The 24,400-nt window shown below is 46.3% G+C and overlaps 2 protein-coding genes across 3 annotated transcripts in view; one reads left to right on the forward strand and one right to left on the reverse strand.

Moving 5' to 3' along the window:
* LOC106079883 (dynein axonemal assembly factor 9-like) overlaps positions 1-24,400 on the reverse strand; it is a 133,807-nt gene that overhangs the window by 34,582 nt on the left and 74,825 nt on the right. The gene's annotated exons all lie outside the window — the stretch shown is intronic.
* Positions 1,802-5,270, forward strand: LOC106079879 (FMRFamide receptor-like). The gene is made up of 2 exons (XM_013241111.2): positions 1,802-1,972; positions 3,376-5,270. The coding sequence occupies exon 2, from the start codon at positions 3,403-3,405 to the stop codon at positions 4,456-4,458; it is 1,056 nt and encodes a 351-aa protein (XP_013096565.2). The 5' UTR covers positions 1,802-1,972; positions 3,376-3,402; the 3' UTR covers positions 4,459-5,270.

Here is a 24,400-nt window from a genome sequence, read left to right on the forward strand (position 1 = left end):
TGAAAACAAAACCTCCACACCTCAGTCCAACAAAGTGTCGTGTGGTGCTAGCTCTGCTATTTGGTTCTCTCATGGTCACTAGGCAGGGTTTATCTGTCACCTATTGTACAGTTATCTCACACAGACCGGTAGTGACCACACACCAGCAAAACTTGAACTTTATCAATTTGTTGAGAATGTGATTTAAAAAAAAAAGGTTTAATTCAACAAAAATGTTCATTTCAACAATCGCTGAGACAGTGCAGGACCTATGACAGTGAGACAATGCAGGACCTATGACAGGATGAGACAGTGCAGGACGTAGGACAAGACTGGGCAATACATACATGACAGGACATGTCCATGTTATCTACTCACTAAACCATGCACCTCACATCACTCTCTCAGCATGGTCATACTCTCCCTCTCTACAGTGGACGGCGCAATAAGCTCTACGTTGTGATTCGAACCCGATCTAGCTACTAAGTCTTTGAAAACAAATAGATGATCCACCAATCCCCAATACGTTGAGATCGAACGGTCCGTGCCTCTGGATAATGTTATCCTAATGTACTTAAACTACAGAAATCCAATTACAACTCCGCTAGGCTCTCTCTCTCTCTCTCTCTCTCTCTCTCTCAGGGCTACTAAGGTTCAGTTTCAAATCAAATCAATGGCTTCCTAAAACTTACAAGTACTTTAAAGACACAAAGATACCAATGTTATCTTAATGAGTTCTGTCTGTGGCGCCCTTGGGTTAAAAGTGGAGGGGGGGGTGGGAGTAGTGGAATGAGGAGGAAGAGTTGTTAAAAGTGGGCGGAGAGAGGGGGAGCCATCCAAAGAAAAGAAGATATCAATAAGACCAGGATGTGCCACAAACTTCATGTAGGCAGTTAGGGTGACAACAAGGGACACAAGAACATTGAATGAATGGTATAGGGTAAGAATAAGGAGACTCGGTGCACGATGGCCACAATTTTGGATTTAAGAATACAACAATACAATGCTAGATAAAAAAAAAAAAGTGTGTCTATTCTTCCGTTCCTTTTGTAATTGAAACTAGACAACAAACAAGCGTAAGACTTTTTCTCTGAACAGTATACACACAAGTTGGGACCTTTTTATTCCGGTATTATTAGCTTTAGGCCTCTCCTTGATCAGCCAGTCTTAACAAAGCACTCTGAAACGGGGGGGGGGGGGGGGGATAGTACATCAACATAGCATTGTGCCAAACATTGAGGTATCTGTTAGGATGTTTTAAAATAATATTACCATTTTTCTCTCCAACGCCACCCACACCCAAGCACATTTCCATGCAGGTCCAAGGCGCACGCGCTACGACTGGCCTGTTTACTAATGACTCCATGATGTCTCGTCGGTTGACTCAGCGACTCACGTTGTTGCACGTGAAAACAAGAGACGCTGTGGCCCCGCTGCTCACGACAAAGACTTTGGTCAATCGAGCAACTGAGTCACGTTAATGAGGATTCCGTGTAGACTGGTCAAGCCAGGGCATCCCGGAGACTTGGCTCTGTCGCAGTGGAGTTCCAAAACAAACCACATAACGGCACTCTGCATCCTCTCCTCTAAATCACACATGATAATAGTTGGGTCCTCTGGTCCTTACCCCTGGGACACGAGCATCTGGGGACCCCTCCCTCTAGCCCCCTCCCCCACGTTTCCACCAGCCCTCTCCCCTCCCCGATCTCTTCCATCTTTAACAATATCATCCCTTCAACAAAAAATCAATGCTCCCCCCCCCCAAACAACTGGGCTCTAGCGAGTGTCTGCCCCCCCCCCAAACCACTGGGCTCTAGCGAGTGTCTGCTTCCCCTCACAGTGTTGCCACTCTATTTATAGAGAGTCGGAGAGAAAGTTCCATGTGAGCGGCAGTACAACTAGCAGAGTGTCATTCACTTCTAGACACACCGGACGCTGTGTGTATCCATGTGGTCCACGGGATTATCTTTCAGTGATTCAGGCCCCCTATCATGTGAGTACTTAGATACATTTTGAAAGGGACTACTCACACACACATGCCTTCACATTCATTCACGGGGTTAGCAAGAGCGAACAAAGGGCATTCACTCACGTTGGGATAAACAGGCCGGTAGCTAGAGTCTAGGTTTACCAAGTAGATAGTGATTCAAAGGAAATAACTAAAAACTATTTGTTAAGTCAGTGGCGTAGGCTTGGCTAGGCCGTGCTGCTGGTCGAGTTCTTACATCAAACAGAATGATTTCTAACGCACACAAAAAAAAAAAAAGGGATTGGAAAAAAAAGGGTAAAATGGAAATATAATGTAGACAATTCTTGTATATAAATATGTCTATAAAAGAAAATATTTTATCCCTTTATAATATTTTTAATAAACAGCAGACCTCAAGCTACAGCATGCCAGTAGTTTACACTAAACTGAACAATGTATGTGTGTACAAATTATAGATTGTCATAGCTCCATATACAACAACGTGTCTACGTGATGTGTTTGGAACAATTCGTAGAGAACAGATATTTAACGATATGCTTACATATTTGTATCTTGTATGACTGATATACTTACACATTTGTATCTTGTATGACTGATATACAGAGTACACCACTGACTGATGAAAGACACACACACGTATAGGAGATACAAATCTGTCTGTGTACTCATCACTTAATGGAAGTCAGTGTGTGGGAAATGTTGAACCAAACGGAGTCAGTGAAACAAACATCAAAAGTTGACAAACAAACTGGCAAGTGGGTATAACAAAAGGCCACATGAATTTACAAATGAATATAGAAGGGACTAAGAACACTATTGAGTGTCCCTTTGTAAATCCAAAATTTAAATGTTAGATTTTTGTCACCTATATCTTAGTGTATCTTCCATGTCGACTAGAAGTTAACCGTCTATCAACTAAACACAAAATTTAAAACAAATATTCTAAAGATATACAAGTGTTCATGAATAATTTGATCATAAAGAAATAAAAGTGCATATCAACTGAAAACAAAGTGATGAGTTTGGTTATAAAACTATAAAATTGTATATCAACTGAAAACAAAGTGATGAGTTTGGTTATAAAACTATAAAATTGTATATCAACTGAAAACAAAGTGATGAGTTTGGTTATAAAACTATAAAATTGTATATCAATTGAAAACAAAGTGATGAGTTTGGTTATAAAACTATAAAATTGTATATCAATTGAAAACAAAGTGATGAGTTTGGTTATAAAACTATAAAATTGTATATAAATTGAAAACTAAGTGATGAGTTTGGTTATAAAACTATACAATTGTATATCAATTGAAAACAATGATTTTATTATATAATAGTGTACATATCACGATGGCGGGTAAAACTATGTTGACCAGTGTCTAGTAAACTTTTTTTTTATTTCACAGAGTGGACTAGTGAACACAAAATCAATAATGAAAGTTATTGATCTGCACCCAGACAGCGGTTTCCCGTTCCTCGTGCCTCCTCTCAGGGAATGTCTGACAGTGAAGTCTCCGTGCGCCATGGGTCTGGTCTCCCACAACATGACAGTCTATTGGCACGAGATCTCTGACTACTTTTGTTTCTTAACCCTGCCCGTCTTGCTCATCTTCGCCATCATCACTCAGATCATCAGTGTCATCGTGCTGTCTCGCCAGGTCAGACAGTCGCTGGACACTTACCTGATGGGGCTGAACATTGCCACCATGTTGCTCCTTCTCAGCACGGCGCTGCTGTCACTGCAGCACTACGTTGGACCGCACGACCTCCTCGTCTACGCCCAGCCTTACACGGCCTCGTGCCGTGACTGGTTCTGGTACAGCGCCATCTGGCTCTTGGTCATGATGAGCTTCGAGCGGATGCTGACCGTGTCCGCCTCCAGGGCCAACACCCTATGCACCTCCAGCCAGGCCGCTGTAGTAGTGACTATGGTGTTTGCCGTTGGTCTGGTCAGCGCTCTCCCACGCTTCTGGGAGTACGAGGCGGTAGAGGTTCTTGATCCTCAGACCAACGCCACGAGCCTCATCGCGGAGAAAACGATGTCCACGACAACAGAGGAATACAACACCATGTACTTCTGGTACGTCAAAGGCGTAACTCTCTTCGCGCCGTTCGGCATGATGATTCTAATGTGTCTAGTCCTTGCCTGCCGTACGAGAAGAGCAGTACTCACTAAACGCTACACGGCCATCAAGCACACCAATGGTCTGACAGTAAACCGCAAAATGAAAGAGGAAGTGTCCATGTCCAAACTTCTGATAGTCTTGATGTGCCTTTACATGCTCTGCTCCAGCCCGGCGTCCATTCTGGATCTGCTGGCACAGGTGTGTCCAGCTCTGATAGACCCAGCGTCTAGAACATTTTCTAGCTTGTACAACATATTCACAGTCATCTACTTCTTCCAATTCGCTCTGCATTTAATGATCTACTTCACGTTCAACAAGCCCTTTAGACTCACCATGCTCGCCATCTTCTGCTGTTGTTGTTAAAACTGACATGTTGAGATCCAAGTTTATTGTTGCTATTTATCAAACTGAATTATATCAAACTGAAGAGTTGGCTTCCATTAAAACTGTTGCCAATTATAACGACACGAAACTGAAAACGGTGTGAGTATTAAAATACGAAATTAACTTGTATTACCAGCAAGCCATTGTGGACTAGTGCACGCGAACTAATGAACAAAAAAAATTGTGACTCGAAATAAATATCAAATGACATTAAAAGCATTCCAATATATATTTTTTTTAAATAATGCTGTTTATCAAATTGGGTTAATGCATATAACTAAGCCTAAGTAGTCCTGAGGTCTTGAACACACACTAATGGATGTGACTCAGTGATAGGCAGAACTTTCACAAAGCAGATCCCCATTTCCAAAAACTCTGAACTCTTAACATTAGACAATCATTTTTTTTTTGTTAGTTATATCATCACATCACTACGTTACCACATATGTCATTGCCAAAGTTTGAGTACATCAACATCGACATCACTACGTTACCACATATGTCATTGCCAAAGTTTGAGTACATCAACATCGACATCACTACGTTACCACTTATGTCATTGCCAAAGTTTGAGTACATCAACATCGACATCACTACGTTACCACTTATGTCATTGCCAAAGTTTGAGTACATCAACATCGACATCACTACGTTACCACATATGTCATTGCCAAAGTTTGAGTACATCAACATCGACATCACTACGTTACCACATATGTCATTGCCAAAGTTTGAGTACATCAACATCGACATCACTACGTTACCACTTATGTCATTGCCAAAGTTTGAGTACATCAACATCGACATCACTACGTTATCACATGTCATTGCCAAAGTTTGAGTACATCAACATCGACATCACTACGTTACCACATATGTCATTGCCAAAGTTTGAGTACATCAACATCGACATCACTACGTTACCACTTATGTCATTGCCAAAGTTTGAGTACATCAACATCGACATCACTACGTTATCACATGTCATTGCCAAAGTTTGAGTACATCAACATCGACATCACTACGTTATCACATGTCATTGCCAAAGTTTGAGTACATCAACATCGACATCACTACGTTACCACATATGTCATTGCCAAAGTTTGAGTACATCAACATCGACATCACTACGTTACCACTTATGTCATTGCCAAAGTTTGAGTACATCAACATCGACATCACTACGTTATCACATGTCATTGCCAAAGTTTGAGTACATCCAATCTTCTGTTCTATTAAGTCATCTCTAGTACAGCTTGCCTTAAGGACTTCCATCAGGGCCGGCCTTGGATAATTGGGAAAGTACATCACTTGGAGGCCCTAGGCGGCTGCCTCGTTTGCCTATGCTTAAGGCCGGCCCTGATCCCATCATCAATGTTGTGCATACTAATGAAAACAAAATTTGTAATTCGTGTTAAATTGATCAGTTAATTGCACAACTAATTGTAACTTACCATTGTATATAAGATCAAGTTTATTTATATAGGTACTTGTGTTTTTTTAAAGTGAACTTGTTAGTATTCTTATAAAATTGTTATTATATAGCGCAACTTTCATGTTTATAACATACAAAGTGCGCTTTGGTCCAATCTCTTCTGTGGACCACTGGAGGGAAGGGGTATCTGGGAGAAGGTTTCCCTGCTGCCTTTAGGCGCTCAGCAAACACAATTCTGCTCGAGTCGGAATTCAAACACGAGCCACCTTGTTACGTGGCCAAGCCGTAAGCAAGCGACAGAATGAGTTAGTTTTGAGATGTGTAGTTAAGTTGTATAAAACGCTTAACCTGTCCAAGGAGGCTCAAGTTCGAATCCTGATGAAGAGCATAATTTCTTTTAAGTATCATGTCCCGGATACCCCAACACCACATGTCCCGGATACCCCAACACCACATGTCCCGGATACCCCAACACCACATGTCCCGGATACCCCCACACCACATGTCCCGGATACCAACACCACATGTCCCAAATACCCCCACACCACATGTCCCGGATACCCCCAACAAGAAAGAGATTGAATGAGTGTGCACTGAGCATGCTAGAGGAGCACAGAGACGAGCTAGTTCAAAGGTATTACTGCTGCTTATAAATAGCATCTAGTTAGTATTGGGTTGGAGTTTGAGATCAGATAAAGATTTAGGGTATCGGTAAGTGAGGGAAACCAGTCGTCAATATGGGGTATAGTCTAGAGCTACAACAAGCTCCTCTTTATACAGTGGCTTTAGAAAGTTTAGCAGGGTCCTCCCCTCACCCCAGTTTACGTCTGAAACATCTCCTAATATTGTTATATGACACATTCTTGTCTATTTTTCTGAAAAATAAAAATAATTGACATAAATATGTGTTATATTTGTCTAAAAAAAAAAAAACCTCAAATATTTTGTTTAAAAAGGTCTGAAACTCATCCAACTGGATGTTACCAGGCAGTCGCGTTTAGAAAGGGAAGCAACTCTTTAGGTCAAAACTAGAGATGGAAGTCGGTTCGGATAGATTTAAGATGGAGTTCGGTTCGGTTTGATGGCGAGTATAGTTTGGGTTCGGTTAAGTCTTTTTTTTTTTGTTGAGAATAATATTTTATTCAGTAGATGATTGCATTGCCAAAAAAAAAAAAAAAAAAAACACATAAGACAAAACAGTAAGTTCCTTCACAACAAATGAAGGTCAACATTGTTCAGACATTGTTCCAACTTGACGATCATTGGGTTGTCTATTGCCCTCTGTTGTAGACACATGTACGTACACGAACGGAGTCTTTGATATTGGGATTCTTTCGAAAGGAACTGTCTCTAGTTTCTATGGAGGTCCTAAGGTTCTAAGAAACATAAATGTTTTTGTCGGTGCGTTTACCAGCCGACAAGCTTGAATTCCTATTGTCAATATTTTTACGTACAACAAAGTGTACTTAGAACTGGGCTAATCAACGCAGAAAATGTTCATGTACATCACTCAGTTATTATCACGTTGTGTACAAGTCGTGTGTCCCACGACATTGTATACAAGGCTGAAAGGTCCATAGAACTTTATTACCATGACCGCTTTTTCCAAATTACTAGTATAGAAACCTCCACAAGTTGACAGACCGGCATCGGTTTCCAGATGTTAACTTGTCAACAAACCAAGATTGAGGCTAAACAGCATTGCAGTGAGCTCATGAGGAATTTAGAGGACTAGATATAATTTAAGTTGATTAGGCTTTCTAGTATGTCTGGTTCGGTTAAGTCAGATCTGAAGTTCGGTCTCAGGTTTAGTACACATGTGTTGTATTATGAAAACAAAATTACGTAATGTGGTTTAACGCAATAAATTAGTTCAAATACTTGGCTTTCAAATTTTACATAAATAATAATAAAACACAAATAATTTGAAACTTACAAGCCATTGCAACTTAAACATGTACATTACACATTGCTGCAGTCAAAATGCACAAAACATGGCAGCAGTCAATGTGATGGCTACTGATCTGACGTTGACCACTGATCAAGTGAGCTTTAAGTAATCTTCTGTCAGTTCAACAATCAAGGCTGCATGTTGTATTTGAGAAATGTGTTCAGCATTTCAAATGTTTCTGGCTTTAGCCTGGCCTTGCGATAGCTCATTAACAACTAGTTACACTGAAAATACCCTTTCACTGGCAGCCTACAACTTTTTAGCAAACGATATCATCGTTGGATGCTAATGTTCAAAATCATTCTCTTTCCAAAATTTCAATGCTTACTAATAATGCTTCCAATTGAAATAGGCGATTCGATATAACAATGTTATAAATAGCAAATATTACTTATATAAGTGGAAGATTTTTTCTCACAAATTGTGTAATTGTTACATTACAATACGCCCCCCCCCCAAAGTTAAGGGTCAGTCCGGGAGGGGAGGGGGACAATTACATCTACCGCCTCTCCCACACACCCACTTTGTAGCGTCCAACGTAGGATTGACTTTGAAAGATAAACATGTCAACAAGTAGCGTATATTATAAAGATATGTAACAAACTTTGTTCACAAACTATGATTTCTGCACCAAAATTGAACAACCCCCACCACTCAACTGGTTAAAGTCAGAGGAGGGGGGGGCGGTAAAAGCCCCATCCACCCAATTTGCCAATATACAAGGGCGAGGAGGCGACACTACAAAAATGTGTTAAAATATAAATAATCAGTATGTATCATTAAAATTAGTGAATATTTTTTTACAAAAAAAAGTTAGACACTCGCTCAGTCTTTTAACATGTCTAAGAGAAACATTCGGCAAGTGAGAGAGACACTCGTCCAGTGAGAGAGAGACACTCATCCAGTGAGTTAGACACTCGTCCAGTATGAGAGACACTCGTCCAGTGAGTGAGACACTCGTCCAGTAATAGAGACACTCGTCCAGTAAGTGAGACACTCCACCAGTAATAGAGACACTCGTCCAGTGAGTGAGACACTCGACCAGTAATAGAGACACTCGTCCAGTAAGTGAGACACTCGACCAGTAATAGAGACACTCGTCCAGTAAGTGAGACACTCGTCCAGCGATGGAGACAATCGTCCAGTGAGAGAGAGAGACACTCGTACAGTGAGTAAGACACTCGTCCAGCGACAGAGACACTCGTCCAGTGACAGAGACACAAGTCCAGCGACAGAGACACTCGTCCAGAAAAAAAGACACTCGTCCAGTGAGTGAGACACTCGTCCAGTAATAAAGAGACACTCGTCCAGTGAGTGAGACACTCGTCCAGTGAGTGAGACACTCGTCCAGTAATGGAGACACTCGTCCAGTAACAGAGACACTCGTCCAGTAACAGAGACACTCGTCCAGCGACAGAGACACTCGTCCAGTGAGTGAGACACTCGTCCAGCAACAGAGACACTCGTCCAGCGACAGAGACACTCGTCCAGCAACAGAGACACTCGTCCAGTGAGTGAGACACTCGTCCAGCGACAGAGACACTCGTCCAGCGACAGAGACACTCGTCCAGCAACAGAGACACTCGTCCAGTGAGTGAGACACTCGTCCAGCGACAGAGACACTCGTCCAGCGACAGAGACACTCGTCCATTGAGAGAGACACTCGTCCAATGAGTGAGACACTCGACCAGTAATAGAGACACTCGTCCAGTAAGTGACACACTCGACCAGTAATAGAGACACTCGTCCAGTAAGTAAGACACTCGTCCAGCGATGGAGACAATCGTCCAGTGAGAGAGAGAGACACTCGTCCAGTGAGTAAGACACTCGTCCAGCGACAGAGACACTCGTCCAGTGACAGAGACACAAGTCCAGCGACAGAGACACTCGTCCAGTGAGTGAGACACTTGTCCAGCGATGGAGACAATCGTCCAGTAAGAGAGAGAGACATTCGTCCAGTGAGTAAGACACTCGTCCAGCGACAGAGACACTCGTCCAGTGAGTGAGACACTCGTCCAGTGAGTGAGACACTCGTCCAGTAATAGAGACACTCGTCCAGTAATGGAGACACTCGTCCAGCGACGGAGACAATCGTCCAGTGAGTAAGACACTCGTCCAGCGACAGAGACACTCGTCGAGCGACAGAGACACTCGTCCAGTGAGTGAGACACTCGTCCAGCGACAGAGACACTCGTCCAGCAACAGAGACACTCGTCCAGCGACAGAGACACTCGTCCAGCAACAGAGACACTCGTCCAGTGAGTGAGACACTAGTCCAGCGACAGAGACACTCGTCCAGCGACAGAGACACTCGTCCAGCGACAGAGACACTCGTCCATTGAGAGAGACACTTGTCCAATGAGTGAGACACTCGACCAGTAATAGAGACACTCGTCCAGTAAGTGAGACACTCGTCCAGCGATGGAGACAATCGTCCAGTGAGAGAGAGAGACACTCGTCCAGAGAGAAAGACACTCGTCCAGTAACAGAGACACTCGTCCAGTAACAGAGACACTCGTCCAGAGAGTGAGACACTTGTCCAGCGACGGAGACAATCGTCCAGTAAGAGAAAGAGACACTCGTCCAGCGACGGAGACACTCGTCCAGTGAGAGAGAGAGAGACACTCGTCCAGTGAGTAAGACACTCGTCCAGCGACAGAGACACTCGTCCAGCGACAAAGACACTCGTCCAGCGACAGAGACACTCGTCCAGTGAGTGACACACTCGTCCAGCGACAGAGACACTCGTCCAGCGACAGAGACACTCGTCCAGCGACAGAGACACTCGTCCAGCGACAGAGACACTCGTCCAGCAACAGAGACACTCGTCCAGTGAGTGACACACTCGTCCAGCGACAGAGACACTCGTCCAGCGACAGAGACACTAGTCCAGCGACAGAGACACTCGTCCAGTGAGAGAGAGACACTCGTCCAGTGAGTGAGACACTCGTCCAGCGATAGAGACACTCGTCCAGCGACAAAGACACTCGTCCAGCGACAGAGACACTCGTCCAGTAATAGAGACACTCGTCCAGTAAGAGAGACACTCGTCCAGCGACAGAGACACTCGTGCAGTTAGAGTGACACTAGTCCAGTAAGAGAGACACTCGTCCAGTGAGAGAGACACTCGTCCAGTAAAAGAGACACTCGACCAGTAAGAGAGAGAGACACTCGTCCAGCGACAGAGACACTCGTGCAGTTAGAGAGACACTCGTCCAGTAAGAGAGACACTCGTCCAGTAATAGAGACACTCCTCCAGTAAGAGAGACACTAATCCAGTAAGAGATACACTCGTCCAGTAATAGAGACACTCCTCCAGTAAGAGAGACACTAATCCAGTAAGAGATACACTTGTCCAGCGAGAGAGACACTCGTCCAGCGAGTGAGACACTCGTCCAGTAATAGAGACACTAAACTAGTAAGAGATACACTCGTCCAGCGAGTGAGACACTCGTCCAGTAAGAGAGACACTAATCCAGTAAGAGATACACTTGTCCAGCGAGTGAGACATTCGTATAGTGAGTGAGACACTCGTCCAGTAATAGAGATACTCGTCCAGCGAGTGAGACACTCGTCCAGTAATAGAGACACTCGTCCAGCGAGTGAGACACTCGTCCAGCGAGTGAGACACTCGTCCAGTGAGTGAGACACTCATCCAGTAATAATGACACTCGTCCCGTGAGTGAGACACTCGTCCAGCGACAAAGATACTCGTCCAGCGACAGAGACACTCGTCCAGCGACAGAGACACTCGTCCAGTAAAAGAGACACTCATCCAGAAAGAGAGACACTCGTCCAGTGAGACACTCGTCCAGTACAAGAGACACTCGTCCAGTAAGAGATACATTCGTCCAGTAAGAGAGACACTCGTCCAGCGACAGAGACACTCGTGCAGTTAGAGAGACACTAGTCCAGCGACAAAGTCACCCTTCCAGTGACAGAGACACTTGTCCAGTAAGAGAGACACTCGTCCAGTAAGAGAGAAACAAATCCAGTAAGAGATACACTCTTCCAGCGAGTGAGACACTCGTCCAGTAAAAGAGACATTCGTCCAGTAAGAGAGACACTCGTCCAGCGACAGAGACACTCGTGCAGTTAGAGAGACACTCGTCAAGCGACAAAGTCACCCTTCCAGTGACAGAGACACTTGTCCAGTAAGAGAGACACTCGTGCAGTTAGAGAGACACTCGTCCAGCGACAAAGACACTCGTCCAGTAAAAGAGACACTCGTCCAGTAAGAGAGACACTCGTGCAGTTAGAGAGACACTCGTCCAGTAAGAGAGAGACACTCGTTTAGTAAGAAAGAGACACTCGTCCTAGACAAAGACACTCGTGCAGTAAGAGAGACGCTCGTCCAGTAAAAGAGACACTCGTCCAGTAAAAGAGACATTCGTCCAGTAAGAGAGACACTCGTCCAGCGACAGAGATACTCGTGCAGTTAGAGAGACACTCGTCCAGCGACAAAGTCACCATTCCAGTGATAGTAAGAGAGACACTCGTCCAGTAAGAGAGACACTCGTCCAGTAATAGAGACACTCGTCAAGTAATAGAGACACTCGTCCAGTAAGAGAGATACTCGTTCAGTAAGAGAGACACTAATCGAGTAAGAGATACACTCGTCCAGCGAATGAAACACTCGTCCAGTAAGAAATACACTCGTCCAGTAAGAGAGACACTAATCCAGTAAGAGATACACTCGTCCAGCGAGTGAGACACTCGTCCAGCGAGTAAGACACTCGTCCAGCGAGTGAGACACTCGTCCAGTAAGAGAGACACTAATCCAGAAAGAGATACACTCGTCCAGCGAGTGAGACACTCGTCCAGCGAGTGAGACACTCGTACAGTAAGAGATACACTCGTCCAGCGAGTGAGACACTCGTCCAGTAACAGAGACACTAATCCAGAAAGAGATACACTCGTCCAGCGAGTGAGACACTCGTCCAGTATGAGAGACACTCGTCCAGTATGAGAGACACTCGTCCAGCGACAGAGACACTCGTGCAGTTAGAGAGACACTCGTCCAGTAATAGAGACACTCGTCCAGTAAGAGAGACATTCGTCCAGCGACAGAGACACTCGTCCAGCGACAGAGACACTCGTGCAGTTAGAGAGACACTCGTCCAGCGACAAAGTCACTCGTTCAGTGACAGAGACACTCGTCCAGTAAGAGAGACACTCGTTTAGTAATAGAGACACTCGTGCATTGAGAGAGACACTCGTCCAGTAAGAGAGACACTCGCCCAGTAATAGAGACACTCGTCCAGTAATAGAGACACTCCTCCAGTAATAGAGACACTCGTCCAGTAAGAGAGACACTAATCCAGTAAGAGACACACTTGTCCAGCGAGTGAGACACTCGTCCAGCGAGTGAGACACTCGTCCAGTAATAGAGATACTCGTCCAGCGAGTAAGACACTCGTCCACTAATAGAGACACTCGTCCAGCGAGTGAGACACTCGTCCATTTAGTGAGACACTCGTCCAGTAATAGTGACACTAATCCAGTAAGAGATATACTCGTCCAGCGACAGAGACACTTGTCCAGCGACAGAGACACTCGTCCAGAAACAGATACACTCGTCCCGTGAGTGAGACACTCGTCCAGCGACAGAGACACTCGTCCAGCGACAGAGACACTCGTCCAGTAATAGAGACACTCATCCAGTAAGAGAGACACTCGTCCAGTGAGACACTCGTCCAGTAATGAGACACTCGTCCAGTAAGAGATACATTCGTCCAGTAAGAGAGACACTCGTCCAGCGACAGAGACACTCGTGCAGTTAGAGAGACACTCGTCCAGCGACAAAGTCACCCTTCCAGTGACAGAGACACTTGTCCAGTAAGAGAGACACTCGTCCAGTAAGAGAGACACTCGTCCAGTAATAGAGACACTTGTCCAGTAAGAGAGACACTCGTCCAATAAGAGAGACACTAATCTAGTAAGAGATACACTCGTCCAGCGAGTGAGACACTCGTCCAGTAAAAGAGACATTCGTCCAGTAAGAGAGACACTCGTCCAGCGACAGAGACACTCGTGCAGTTAGAGAGACACTCGTCCAGCGACAAAATCACCCTTCCAGTGACAGAGACACTTGTCCAGTAAGAGAGACACTCGTCCAGTAATAGAGACACTCGTCCAGTAATAGAGACTTTCGTCCAGTAAGAGAGACACTCGTCCAGTAAGAGAGACACTAATCCAGTAAGAGATACACTAATCCAGTAAGAGATACACTCGTCCAGCGAGTGAGACAATCGTCCAGTAAGAGAGATACACGTCCAGTAAGAGAGACACTAATCCAGTAAGAGATACACTCGTCCAGCGAGTGAGACACTCGTCCAGTAAGAGATACACTCGTCCAGCGAGTGAGACACTCGTCCAGTAACAGAGACACTAATCCAGTAAGAGATACACTCGTCCAGCGAGTGAGACACTCGTCCAGTAATAGAGACACTCGTCCAGCGAGTGAGACACTCGTCCAGTAATAGTGACACTAATCCAGTAAGAGATATACTCGTCCAGCGACAGAGACACTTGTCCAGCGACAGAGACACTCGTCCAGAAACAGATACACTCGTCCCGTGAGTGAGACACTCGTCCAGCGACAGAGACACTCGTCCAGTAAGAGATACACTCGTCCAGCGAGTGAGACACTCGTCCAGTAACAGAGACACTAATCCAGTAAGAGATACACTCGTCCAGCGAGTGAGACACTCGTCCAGTAACAGAGACACTAATCCAGTATGAGAGACACTCGTCAAGTAAGAGAGACACTCGTCCAGCGAGTGAGACACTCGTCCAGTAATAGAGACACTCGTCCAGCGAGTGAGACACTCGTCCAGTAATAGTGACACTAATCCAGTAAGAGATATACTCGTCCAGCGACAGAGACACTTGTCCAGCGACAGAGACACTCGTCCAGAAACAGATACACTCGTCTCGTGAGTGAGACACTCGTCCAGCGACAGAGACACTCGTTTAGCGACAGAGACACTCGTCCAGTAATAGAGACACTCATCCAGTAAGAGAGACACTCGTCCAGTAATGAGACACTCGTCCAGTAAGAGATACATTCGTCCAGTAAGAGAGACACTCGTCCAGCGACAGAGACACTCGTGCAGTTAGAGAGACACTCGTCCAGCGACAAAGTCACCCTTCCAGTGACAGAGACACTTGTCCATTAAGAGAGACACTCGTCCAGTAAGAGAGACACTCGTCCAGTAATAGAGACACTTGTCCAGTAAGAGAGACACTCGTCCAATAAGAGACACTAATCTAGTAAGAGATACACTCGTCCAGCGAGTGAGACACTCGTCCAGTAAAAGAGACATTCGTCCAGTATGAGAGACACTCGTCCAGCGACAGAGACACTCGTGCAGTTAGAGAGACACTCGTCCAGCGACAAAGTCACCCTTCCAGTGACAGAGACACTTGTCCAGTAAGAGAGACACTCGTCCAGTAATAGAGACACTCGTCCAGTAATAGAGACACTCGTCCAGTAAGAGAGACACTCGTCCAGTAAGAGAGACACTAATCCAGTAAGAGATACACTAGTCCAGCGAGTGAGACAATCGTCCAGTAAGAGAGACACTCGTCCAGTAAGAGAGACACTAATCCAGTAAGAGATACACTAGTCCAGCGAGTGAGACAATCGTCCAGTAAGAGAGACACTCGTACAGTAAGAGAGACACTAATCCAGTAAGAAATACACTCGTCCAGCGAGTGAGACACTCGTCCAGTAAGAGAGACACTAATCCAGTAAGAGATACACTCGTCCAGTGAGTGAGACACTCGTCCAGTAAGAGAGACACTATTCCAGTAAGAGATACACTCGTCCAGCGAGTGAGACACTCGTCTAGTAAGAGATACACTCGTCCAGCGAGTGAGACACTCGTCCAGTAACAGAGACACTAATCCATAAGAGATACACTCGTCCAGCGAGTGAGACACTCGTCCAGTAACAGAGACACTAATCCAGTAAGAGATACACTCGTCCAGCGAGTGAGACACTCGTCCAGTAAAAGAGACATTCGTCCAGTAAGAGAGACACTCGTCCAGCGACAGAGACACTCGTGCAGTTAGAGAGACACTCGTCCAGCGACAAAATCACCCTTCCAGTGACAGAGACACTTGTCCAGTAAGAGAGACACTCGTCCAGTAATAGAGACACTCGTCCAGTAATAGAGACACTCGTCCAGTAAGAGAGACACTCGTCCAGTAAGAGAGACACTCGTCCAGTAAGAGAGACACTAATCCAGTAAGAGATACACTCGTCCAGCGAGTGAGACAATCGTCCAGTAAGAGAGATACTCGTCCAGTAAGAGAGACACTAATCCAGTAAGAGATACACTCGTCCAGCGAGTGAGACACTCGTCCAGTAAGAGATACACTCGTCCAGCGAGTGAGACACTCGTCCAGTAACAGAGACACTAATCCAGTAAGAGATACACTCGTCCAGCGAGTGAGACACTCGTCCAGTAATAGAGACACTCGTCCAGCGAGTGAGACACTCGTCCAGTAATAGTGACACTAATCCAGTAAGAGATATACTCGTCCAGCGACAGAGACACTTGTCCAGCGACAGAGACACTCGTCCAGAAACAGATACACTCGTCCCGTGAGTGAGACACTCGTCCAGCGACAGAGACACTCGTCCAGTAAGAGATACACTCATCCAGCGAGTGAGACACTCGTCCAGTAACAGAGACACTAATCCAGTAAGAGATACACTCGTCCAGCGAGTGAGACACTCGTCCAGTAACAGAGACACTAATCCAGTATGAGAGACACTCGTCCAGTAAGAGAGACACTCGTCCAGCGAGTGAGACACTCGTCCAGTAAGAGAGACACTCGTCCAGCGAGTGAGACACTAGTCCAGTAATAGTGACACTAATCCAGTAAGAGATATACTCGTCCAGCGACAGAGACACTTGTCCAGCGACAGAGACACTCGTCCAGAAACAGATACACTCGTCTCGTGAGTGAGACACTCGTCCAGCGACAGAGACACTCGTTTAGCGACAGAGACACTCGTCCAGTAATAGAGACACTCATCCAGTAAGAGCGACACTCGTCCAGTGAGACACTCGTCCAGTAATGAGACACTCGTCCAGTAAGAGATACATTCGTCCAGTAAGAGAGACACTCGTCCAGCGACAGAGACACTCGTGCAGTTAGAGAGACACTCGTCCAGCGACAAAGTCACCCTTCCAGTGACAGAGACACTTGTCCAGTAAGAGAGACACTCGTCCAGTAAGAGAGACACTCGTCCAGTAATAGAGACACTTGTCCAGTAAGAGAGACACTCGTCCAATAAGAGACACTAATCTAGTAAGAGATACACTCGTCCAGCGAGTGAGACACTCGTCCAGTAAAAGAGACATTCGTCCAGTATGAGAGACACTCGTCCAGCGACAGAGACACTCGTGCAGTTAGAGAGACACTCGTCCAGCGACAAAGTCACCCTTCCAGTGACAGAGACACTTGTCCAGTAAGAGAGACACTCGTCCAGTAATAGAGACACTCGTCCAGTAATAGAGACACTCGTCCAGTAAGAGAGACACTCGTCCAGTAAGAGAGACACTAATCCAGTAAGAGATACACTAGTCCAGCGAGTGAGACAATCGTCCAGTAAGAGAGACACTCGTCCAGTAAGAGAGACATTAATCCAGTAAGAAATACACTCGTCCAGCGAGTGAGACACTCGTCCAGTAAGAGAGACACTAATCCAGTAAGAGATACACTCGTCCAGTGAGTGAGACACTCGTCCAGTAAGAGAGACACTAATCCAGTAAGAGATACACTCGTCCAGCGAGTGAGACACTCGTCTAGTAAGAGATACACTCGTCCAGCGAGTGAGACACTCGTCCAGTAACAGAGACACTAATCCATAAGAGATACACTCGTCCAGCGAGTGAGACACTCGTCCAGTAACAGAGACACTAATCCAGTAAGAGATACACTCGTCCAGCGAGTGAGACACTCGTCCAGTAAAAGAGACATTCGTCCAGTAAGAGAGACACTCGTCCAGCGACAGAGACACTCGTGCAGTTAGAGAGACACTCGTCCAGCGACAAAATCACCCTTCCAGTGACAGAGACACTTGTCCAGTAAGAGAGACACTCGTCCAGTAATAGAGACACTCGTCCAGTAATAGAGACACTCGTCCAGTAAGAGAGACACTCGTCCAGTAAGAGAGACACTCGTCCAGTAAGAGAGACACTAATCCAGTAAGAGATACACTCGTCCAGCGAGTGAGACAATCGTCCAGTAAGAGAGATACTCGTCCAGTAAGAGAGACACTAATCCAGTAAGAGATACACTCGTCCAGCGAGTGAGACACTCGTCCAGTAAGAGATACACTCGTCCAGCGAGTGAGACACTCGTCCAGTAACAGAGACACTAATCCAGTAAGAGATACACTCGTCCAGCGAGTGAGACACTCGTCCAGTAAAAGAGACATTCGTCCAGTAAGAGAGACACTCGTCCAGCGACAGAGACACTCGTGCAGTTAGAGAGACACTCGTCCAGCGACAAAATCACCCTTCCAGTGACAGAGACACTTGTCCAGTAAGAGAGACACTCGTCCAGTAATAGAGACACTCGTCCAGTAATAGAGACACTCGTCCAGTAAGAGAGACACTCGTCCAGTAAGAGAGACACTCGTCCAGTAAGAGAGACACTAATCCAGTAAGAGATACACTCGTCCAGCGAGTGAGACAATCGTCCAGTAAGAGAGATACTCGTCCAGTAAGAGAGACACTAATCCAGTAAGAGATACACTCGTCCAGCGAGTGAGACACTCGTCCAGTAAGAGATACACTCGTCCAGCGAGTGAGACACTCGTCCAGTAACAGAGACACTAATCCAGTAAGAGATACACTCGTCCAGCGAGTGAGACACTCGTCCAGTAATAGAGACACTCGTCCAGCGAGTGAGACACTCGTCCAGTAATAGTGACACTAATCCAGTAAGAGATATACTCGTCCAGCGACAGAGACACTTGTCCAGCGACAGAGACACTCGTCCAGAAACAGATACACTCGTCCCGTGAGTGAGACACTCGTCCAGCGACAGAGACACTCGTCCAGTAAGAGATACACTCGTCCAGCGAGTGAGACACTCGTCCAGTAACAGAGACACTAATCCAGTAAGAGATACACTCGTCCAGCGAGTGAGACACTCGTCCAGTAACAGAGACACTAATCCAGTATGAGAGACACTCGTCCAGTAAGAGAGACACTCGTCCAGCGAGTGAGACACTCGTCCAGTAATAGAGACACTCGTCCAGCGAGTGAGACACTAGTCCAGTAATAGTGACACTAATCCAGTAAGAGATATACTCGTCCAGCGACAGAGACACTTGTCCAGCGACAGAGACACTCGTCCAGAAACAGATACACTCGTCTCGTGAGTGAGACACTCGTCCAGCGACAGAGACACTCGTTTAGCGACAGAGACACTCGTCCAGTAATAGAGACACTCATCCAGTAAGAGAGACACTCGTCCAGTGAGACACTCGTCCAGTAATGAGACACTCGTCCAGTAAGAGATACATTCGTCCAGTAAGAGAGACACTCGTCCAGCGACAGAGACACTCGTGCAGTTAGAGAGACACTCGTCCAGTAAGAGACACTTGTCCAGTAAGAGAGACACTCGTCCAATAAGAGACACTAATCTAGTAAGAGATACACTCGTCCAGCGAGTGAGACACTCGTCCAGTAAAAGAGACATTCGTCCAGTATGAGAGACACTCGTCCAGCGACAGAGACACTCGTGCAGTTAGAGAGACACTCGTCCAGCGACAAAGTCACCCTTCCAGTGACAGAGACACTTGTCCAGTAAGAGAGACACTCGTCCAGTAATAGAGACACTCGTCCAGTAATAGAGACACTCGTCCAGTAAGAGAGACACTCGTCCAGTAAGAGAGACACTAATCCAGTAAGAGATACACTAGTCCAGCGAGTGAGACAATCGTCCAGTAAGAGAGACACTCGTCCAGTAAGAGAGACACTAATCCAGTAAGAGATACACTAGTCCAGCGAGTGAGACAATCGTCCAGTAAGAGAGACACTAATCCAGTAAGAAATACACTCGTCCAGCGAGTGAGACACTCGTCCAGTAAGAGAGACACTAATCCAGTAAGAGATACACTCGTCCAGTGAGTGAGACACTCGTCCAGTAAGAGAGACACTATTCCAGTAAGAGATACACTCGTCCAGCGAGTGAGACACTCGTCTAGTAAGAGATACACTCGTCCAGCGAGTGAGACACTCGTCCAGTAACAGAGACACTAATCCATAAGAGATACACTCGTCCAGCGAGTGAGACACTCGTCCAGTAACAGAGACACTAATCCAGTAAGAGATACACTCGTCCAGCGAGTGAGACACTCGTCCAGTAAAAGAGACATTCGTCCAGTATGAGAGACACTCGTCCAGCGACAGAGACACTCGTGCAGTTAGAGAGACACTCGTCCAGCGACAAAATCACCCTTCCAGTGACAGAGACACTTGTCCAGTAAGAGAGACACTCGTCCAGTAATAGAGACACTCGTCCAGTAATAGAGACACTCGTCCAGTAAGAGAGACACTCGTCCAGTAAGAGAGACACTCGTCCAGTAAGAGAGACACTAATCCAGTAAGAGATACACTCGTCCAGCGAGTGAGACAATCGTCCAGTAAGAGAGATACTCGTCCAGTAAGAGAGACACTAATCCAGTAAGAGATACACTCGTCCAGCGAGTGAGACACTCGTCCAGTAAGAGATACACTCGTCCAGCGAGTGAGACACTCGTCCAGTAACAGAGACACTAATCCAGTAAGAGATACACTCGTCCAGCGAGTGAGACACTCGTCCAGTAATAGAGACACTCGTCCAGCGAGTGAGACACTCGTCCAGTAAGAGATACACTCGTCCAGCGAGTGAGACACTAGTCCAGTAATAGTGACACTAATCCAGTAAGAGATATACTCGTCCAGCGACAGAGACACTTGTCCAGCGACAGAGACACTCGTCCAGAAACAGATACACTCGTCCCGTGAGTGAGACACTCGTCCAGCGACAGAGACACTCGTCCAGTAAGAGATACACTCGTCCAGCGAGTGAGACACTCGTCCAGTAACAGAGACACTAATCCAGTAAGAGATACACTCGTCCAGCGAGTGAGACACTCGTCCAGTAACAGAGACACTAATCCAGTATGAGAGACACTCGTCCAGTAAGAGAGACACTCGTCCAGCGAGTGAGACACTCGTCCAGTAATAGAGACACTCGTCCAGCGAGTGAGACACTCGTCCAGTAATAGTGACACTAATCCAGTAAGAGATATACTCGTCCAGCGACAGAGACACTTGTCCAGCGACAGAGACACTCGTCCAGAAACAGATACACTCGTCTCGTGAGTGAGACACTCGTCCAGCGACAGAGACACTCGTTTAGCGACAGAGACACTCGTCCAGTAATAGAGACACTCATCCAGTAAGAGAGACACTCGTCCAGTGAGACACTCGTCCAGTAATGAGACACTCGTCCAGTAAGAGATACATTCGTCCAGTAAGAGAGACACTCGTCCAGCGACAGAGACACTCGTGCAGTTAGAGAGACACTCGTCCAGCGACAAAGTCACCCTTCCAGTGACAGAGACACTTGTCCAGTAAGAGAGACACTCGTCCAGTAAGAGAGACACTCGTCCAGTAATAGAGACACTTGTCCAGTAAGAGAGACACTCGTCCAATAAGAGACACTAATCTAGTAAGAGATACACTCGTCCAGCGAGTGAGACACTCGTCCAGTAAAAGAGACATTCGTCCAGTATGAGAGACACTCGTCCAGCGACAGAGACACTCGTGCAGTTAGAGAGACACTCGTCCAGCGACAAAGTCACCCTTCCAGTGACAGAGACACTTGTCCAGTAAGAGAGACACTCGTCCAGTAATAGAGACACTCGTCCAGTAATAGAGACACTCGTCCAGTAAGAGAGACACTCGTCCAGTAAGAGAGACACTAATCCAGTAAGAGATACACTAGTCCAGCGAGTGAGACAATCGTCCAGTAAGAGAGACACTCGTCCAGTAAGAGAGACACTAATCCAGTAAGAAATACACTCGTCCAGCGAGTGAGACACTCGTCCAGTAAGAGAGACACTAATCCAGTAAGAGATACACTCGTCCAGTGAGTGAGACACTCGTCCAGTAAGAGAGACACTAATCCAGTAAGAGATACACTCGTCCAGCGAGTGAGACACTCGTCTAGTAAGAGATACACTCGTCCAGCGAGTGAGACACTCGTCCAGTAACAGAGACACTAATCCATAAGAGATACACTCGTCCAGCGAGTGAGACACTCGTCCAGTAACAGAGACACTAATCCAGTAAGAGATACACTCGTCCAGCGAGTGAGACACTCGTCCAGTAAAAGAGACATTCGTCCAGTAAGAGAGACACTCGTCCAGCGACAGAGACACTCGTGCAGTTAGAGAGACACTCGTCCAGCGACAAAATCACCCTTCCAGTGACAGAGACACTTGTCCAGTAAGAGAGACACTCGTCCAGTAATAGAGACACTCGTCCAGTAATAGAGACACTCGTCCAGTAAGAGAGACACTCGTCCAGTAAGAGAGACACTCGTCCAGTAAGAGAGACACTAATCCAGTAAGAGATACACTCGTCCAGCGAGTGAGACAATCGTCCAGTAAGAGAGATACTCGTCCAGTAAGAGAGACACTAATCCAGTAAGAGATACACTCGTCCAGCGAGTGAGACACTCGTCCAGTAAGAGATACACTCGTCCAGCGAGTGAGACACTCGTCCAGTAACAGAGACACTAATCCAGTAAGAGATACACTCGTCCAGCGAGTGAGACACTCGTCCAGTAATAGAGACACTCGTCCAGCGAGTGAGACACTCGTCCAGTAATAGTGACACTAATCCAGTAAGAGATATACTCGTCCAGCGACAGAGACACTTGTCCAGCGACAGAGACACTCGTCCAGAAACAGATACACTCGTCCCGTGAGTGAGACACTCGTCCAGCGACAGAGACACTCGTCCAGTAAGAGATACACTCGTCCAGCGAGTGAGACACTCGTCCAGTAACAGAGACACTAATCCAGTAAGAGATACACTCGTCCAGCGAGTGAGACACTCGTCCAGTAACAGAGACACTAATCCAGTATGAGAGACACTCGTCCAGTAAGAGAGACACTCGTCCAGCGAGTGAGACACTCGTCCAGTAATAGAGACACTCGTCCAGCGAGTGAGACACTCGTCCAGTAATAGTGACACTAATCCAGTAAGAGATATACTCGTCCAGCGACAGAGACACTTGTCCAGCGACAGAGACACTCGTCCAGAAACAGATACACTCGTCCCGTGAGTGAGACACTCGTCCAGCGACAGAGACACTCGTTCAGCGACAGAGACACTCGTCCAGTAATAGAGACACTCATCCAGTAAGAGAGACACTCGTCCAGTAATGAGACACTCGTCCAGTAAGAGATACATTCGTCCAGTAAGAGAGACACTCGTCCAGCGACAGAGACACTCGTGCAGTTAGAGAGACACTCGTCCAGCGACAAAGTCACCCTTTCAGTGACAGAGACACTTGTCCAGTAAGAGAGACACTCGTCCAGTAAGAGAGACACTCGTCCAGTAATAGAGACACTTGTCCAGTAAGAGAGACACTCGTCCAATAAGAGACACTAATCTAGTAAGAGATACACTCGTCCAGCGAGTGAGACACTCGTCCAGTAAAAGAGACATTCGTCCAGTATGAGAGACACTCGTCCAGCGACAGAGACACTCGTGCAGTTAGAGAGACACTCGTCCAGCGACAAAGTCACCCTTCCAGTGACAGAGACACTTGTCCAGTAAGAGAGACACTCGTCCAGTAATAGAGACACTCGTCCAGTAAGAGAGACACTAATCCAGTAAGAGATACACTCGTCCAGCGAGTGAGACAATCGTCCAGTAAGAGAGATACTCGTCCAGTAAGAGAGACACTCGTCCAGTAAGAGAGACACTAATCCAGTAAGAAATACACTCGTCCAGCGAGTGAGACACTCGTCCAGTAAGAGAGACACTAATCCAGTAAGAGATACACTCGTCCAGTGAGTGAGACACTCGTCCAGTAAGAGAGACACTAATCCAGTAAGAGATACACTCGTCCAGCGAGTGAGACACTCGTCCAGTAACAGAGACACTAATCCATAAGAGATACACTCGTCCAGTAACAGAGACACTAATCCAGTAAGAGATACACTCGTCCAGCGAGTGAGACACTCGTCCAGTATGAGAGACACTCGTCCAGTAAGAGAGACACTCGTCCAGCGAGTGAGACACTCGTCCAGTATGAGAGACACTCGTCCAGTAAGAGAGACACTCGTCCAGCGAGTGAGACACTCGTCCACTTAATGTAATTCTTTTGAGTAAGAAACTTGTCCAGTCCATGTAATTCGTTTGAGTAAGAAACTTGTCCAGTCCATGTAATAAGCTTGAGTTGAGAAATTCGTCCAGTCCATGTTACGAACCTGGTATATG

The sequence above is a fragment of the Biomphalaria glabrata genome, chromosome 1, assembly GCF_947242115.1.
Source record: "Biomphalaria glabrata chromosome 1, xgBioGlab47.1, whole genome shotgun sequence".
Classification (NCBI taxonomy): Eukaryota; Metazoa; Mollusca; class Gastropoda; family Planorbidae; genus Biomphalaria; species Biomphalaria glabrata.

Coding starts and splice junctions, on each gene's coding strand:
- LOC106079879 (XM_013241111.2), top strand. CDS start 3,403: ATGAAAGTTATTGATCTGCACCCAGACAGCGGTTTCCCGTTCCTCGTG.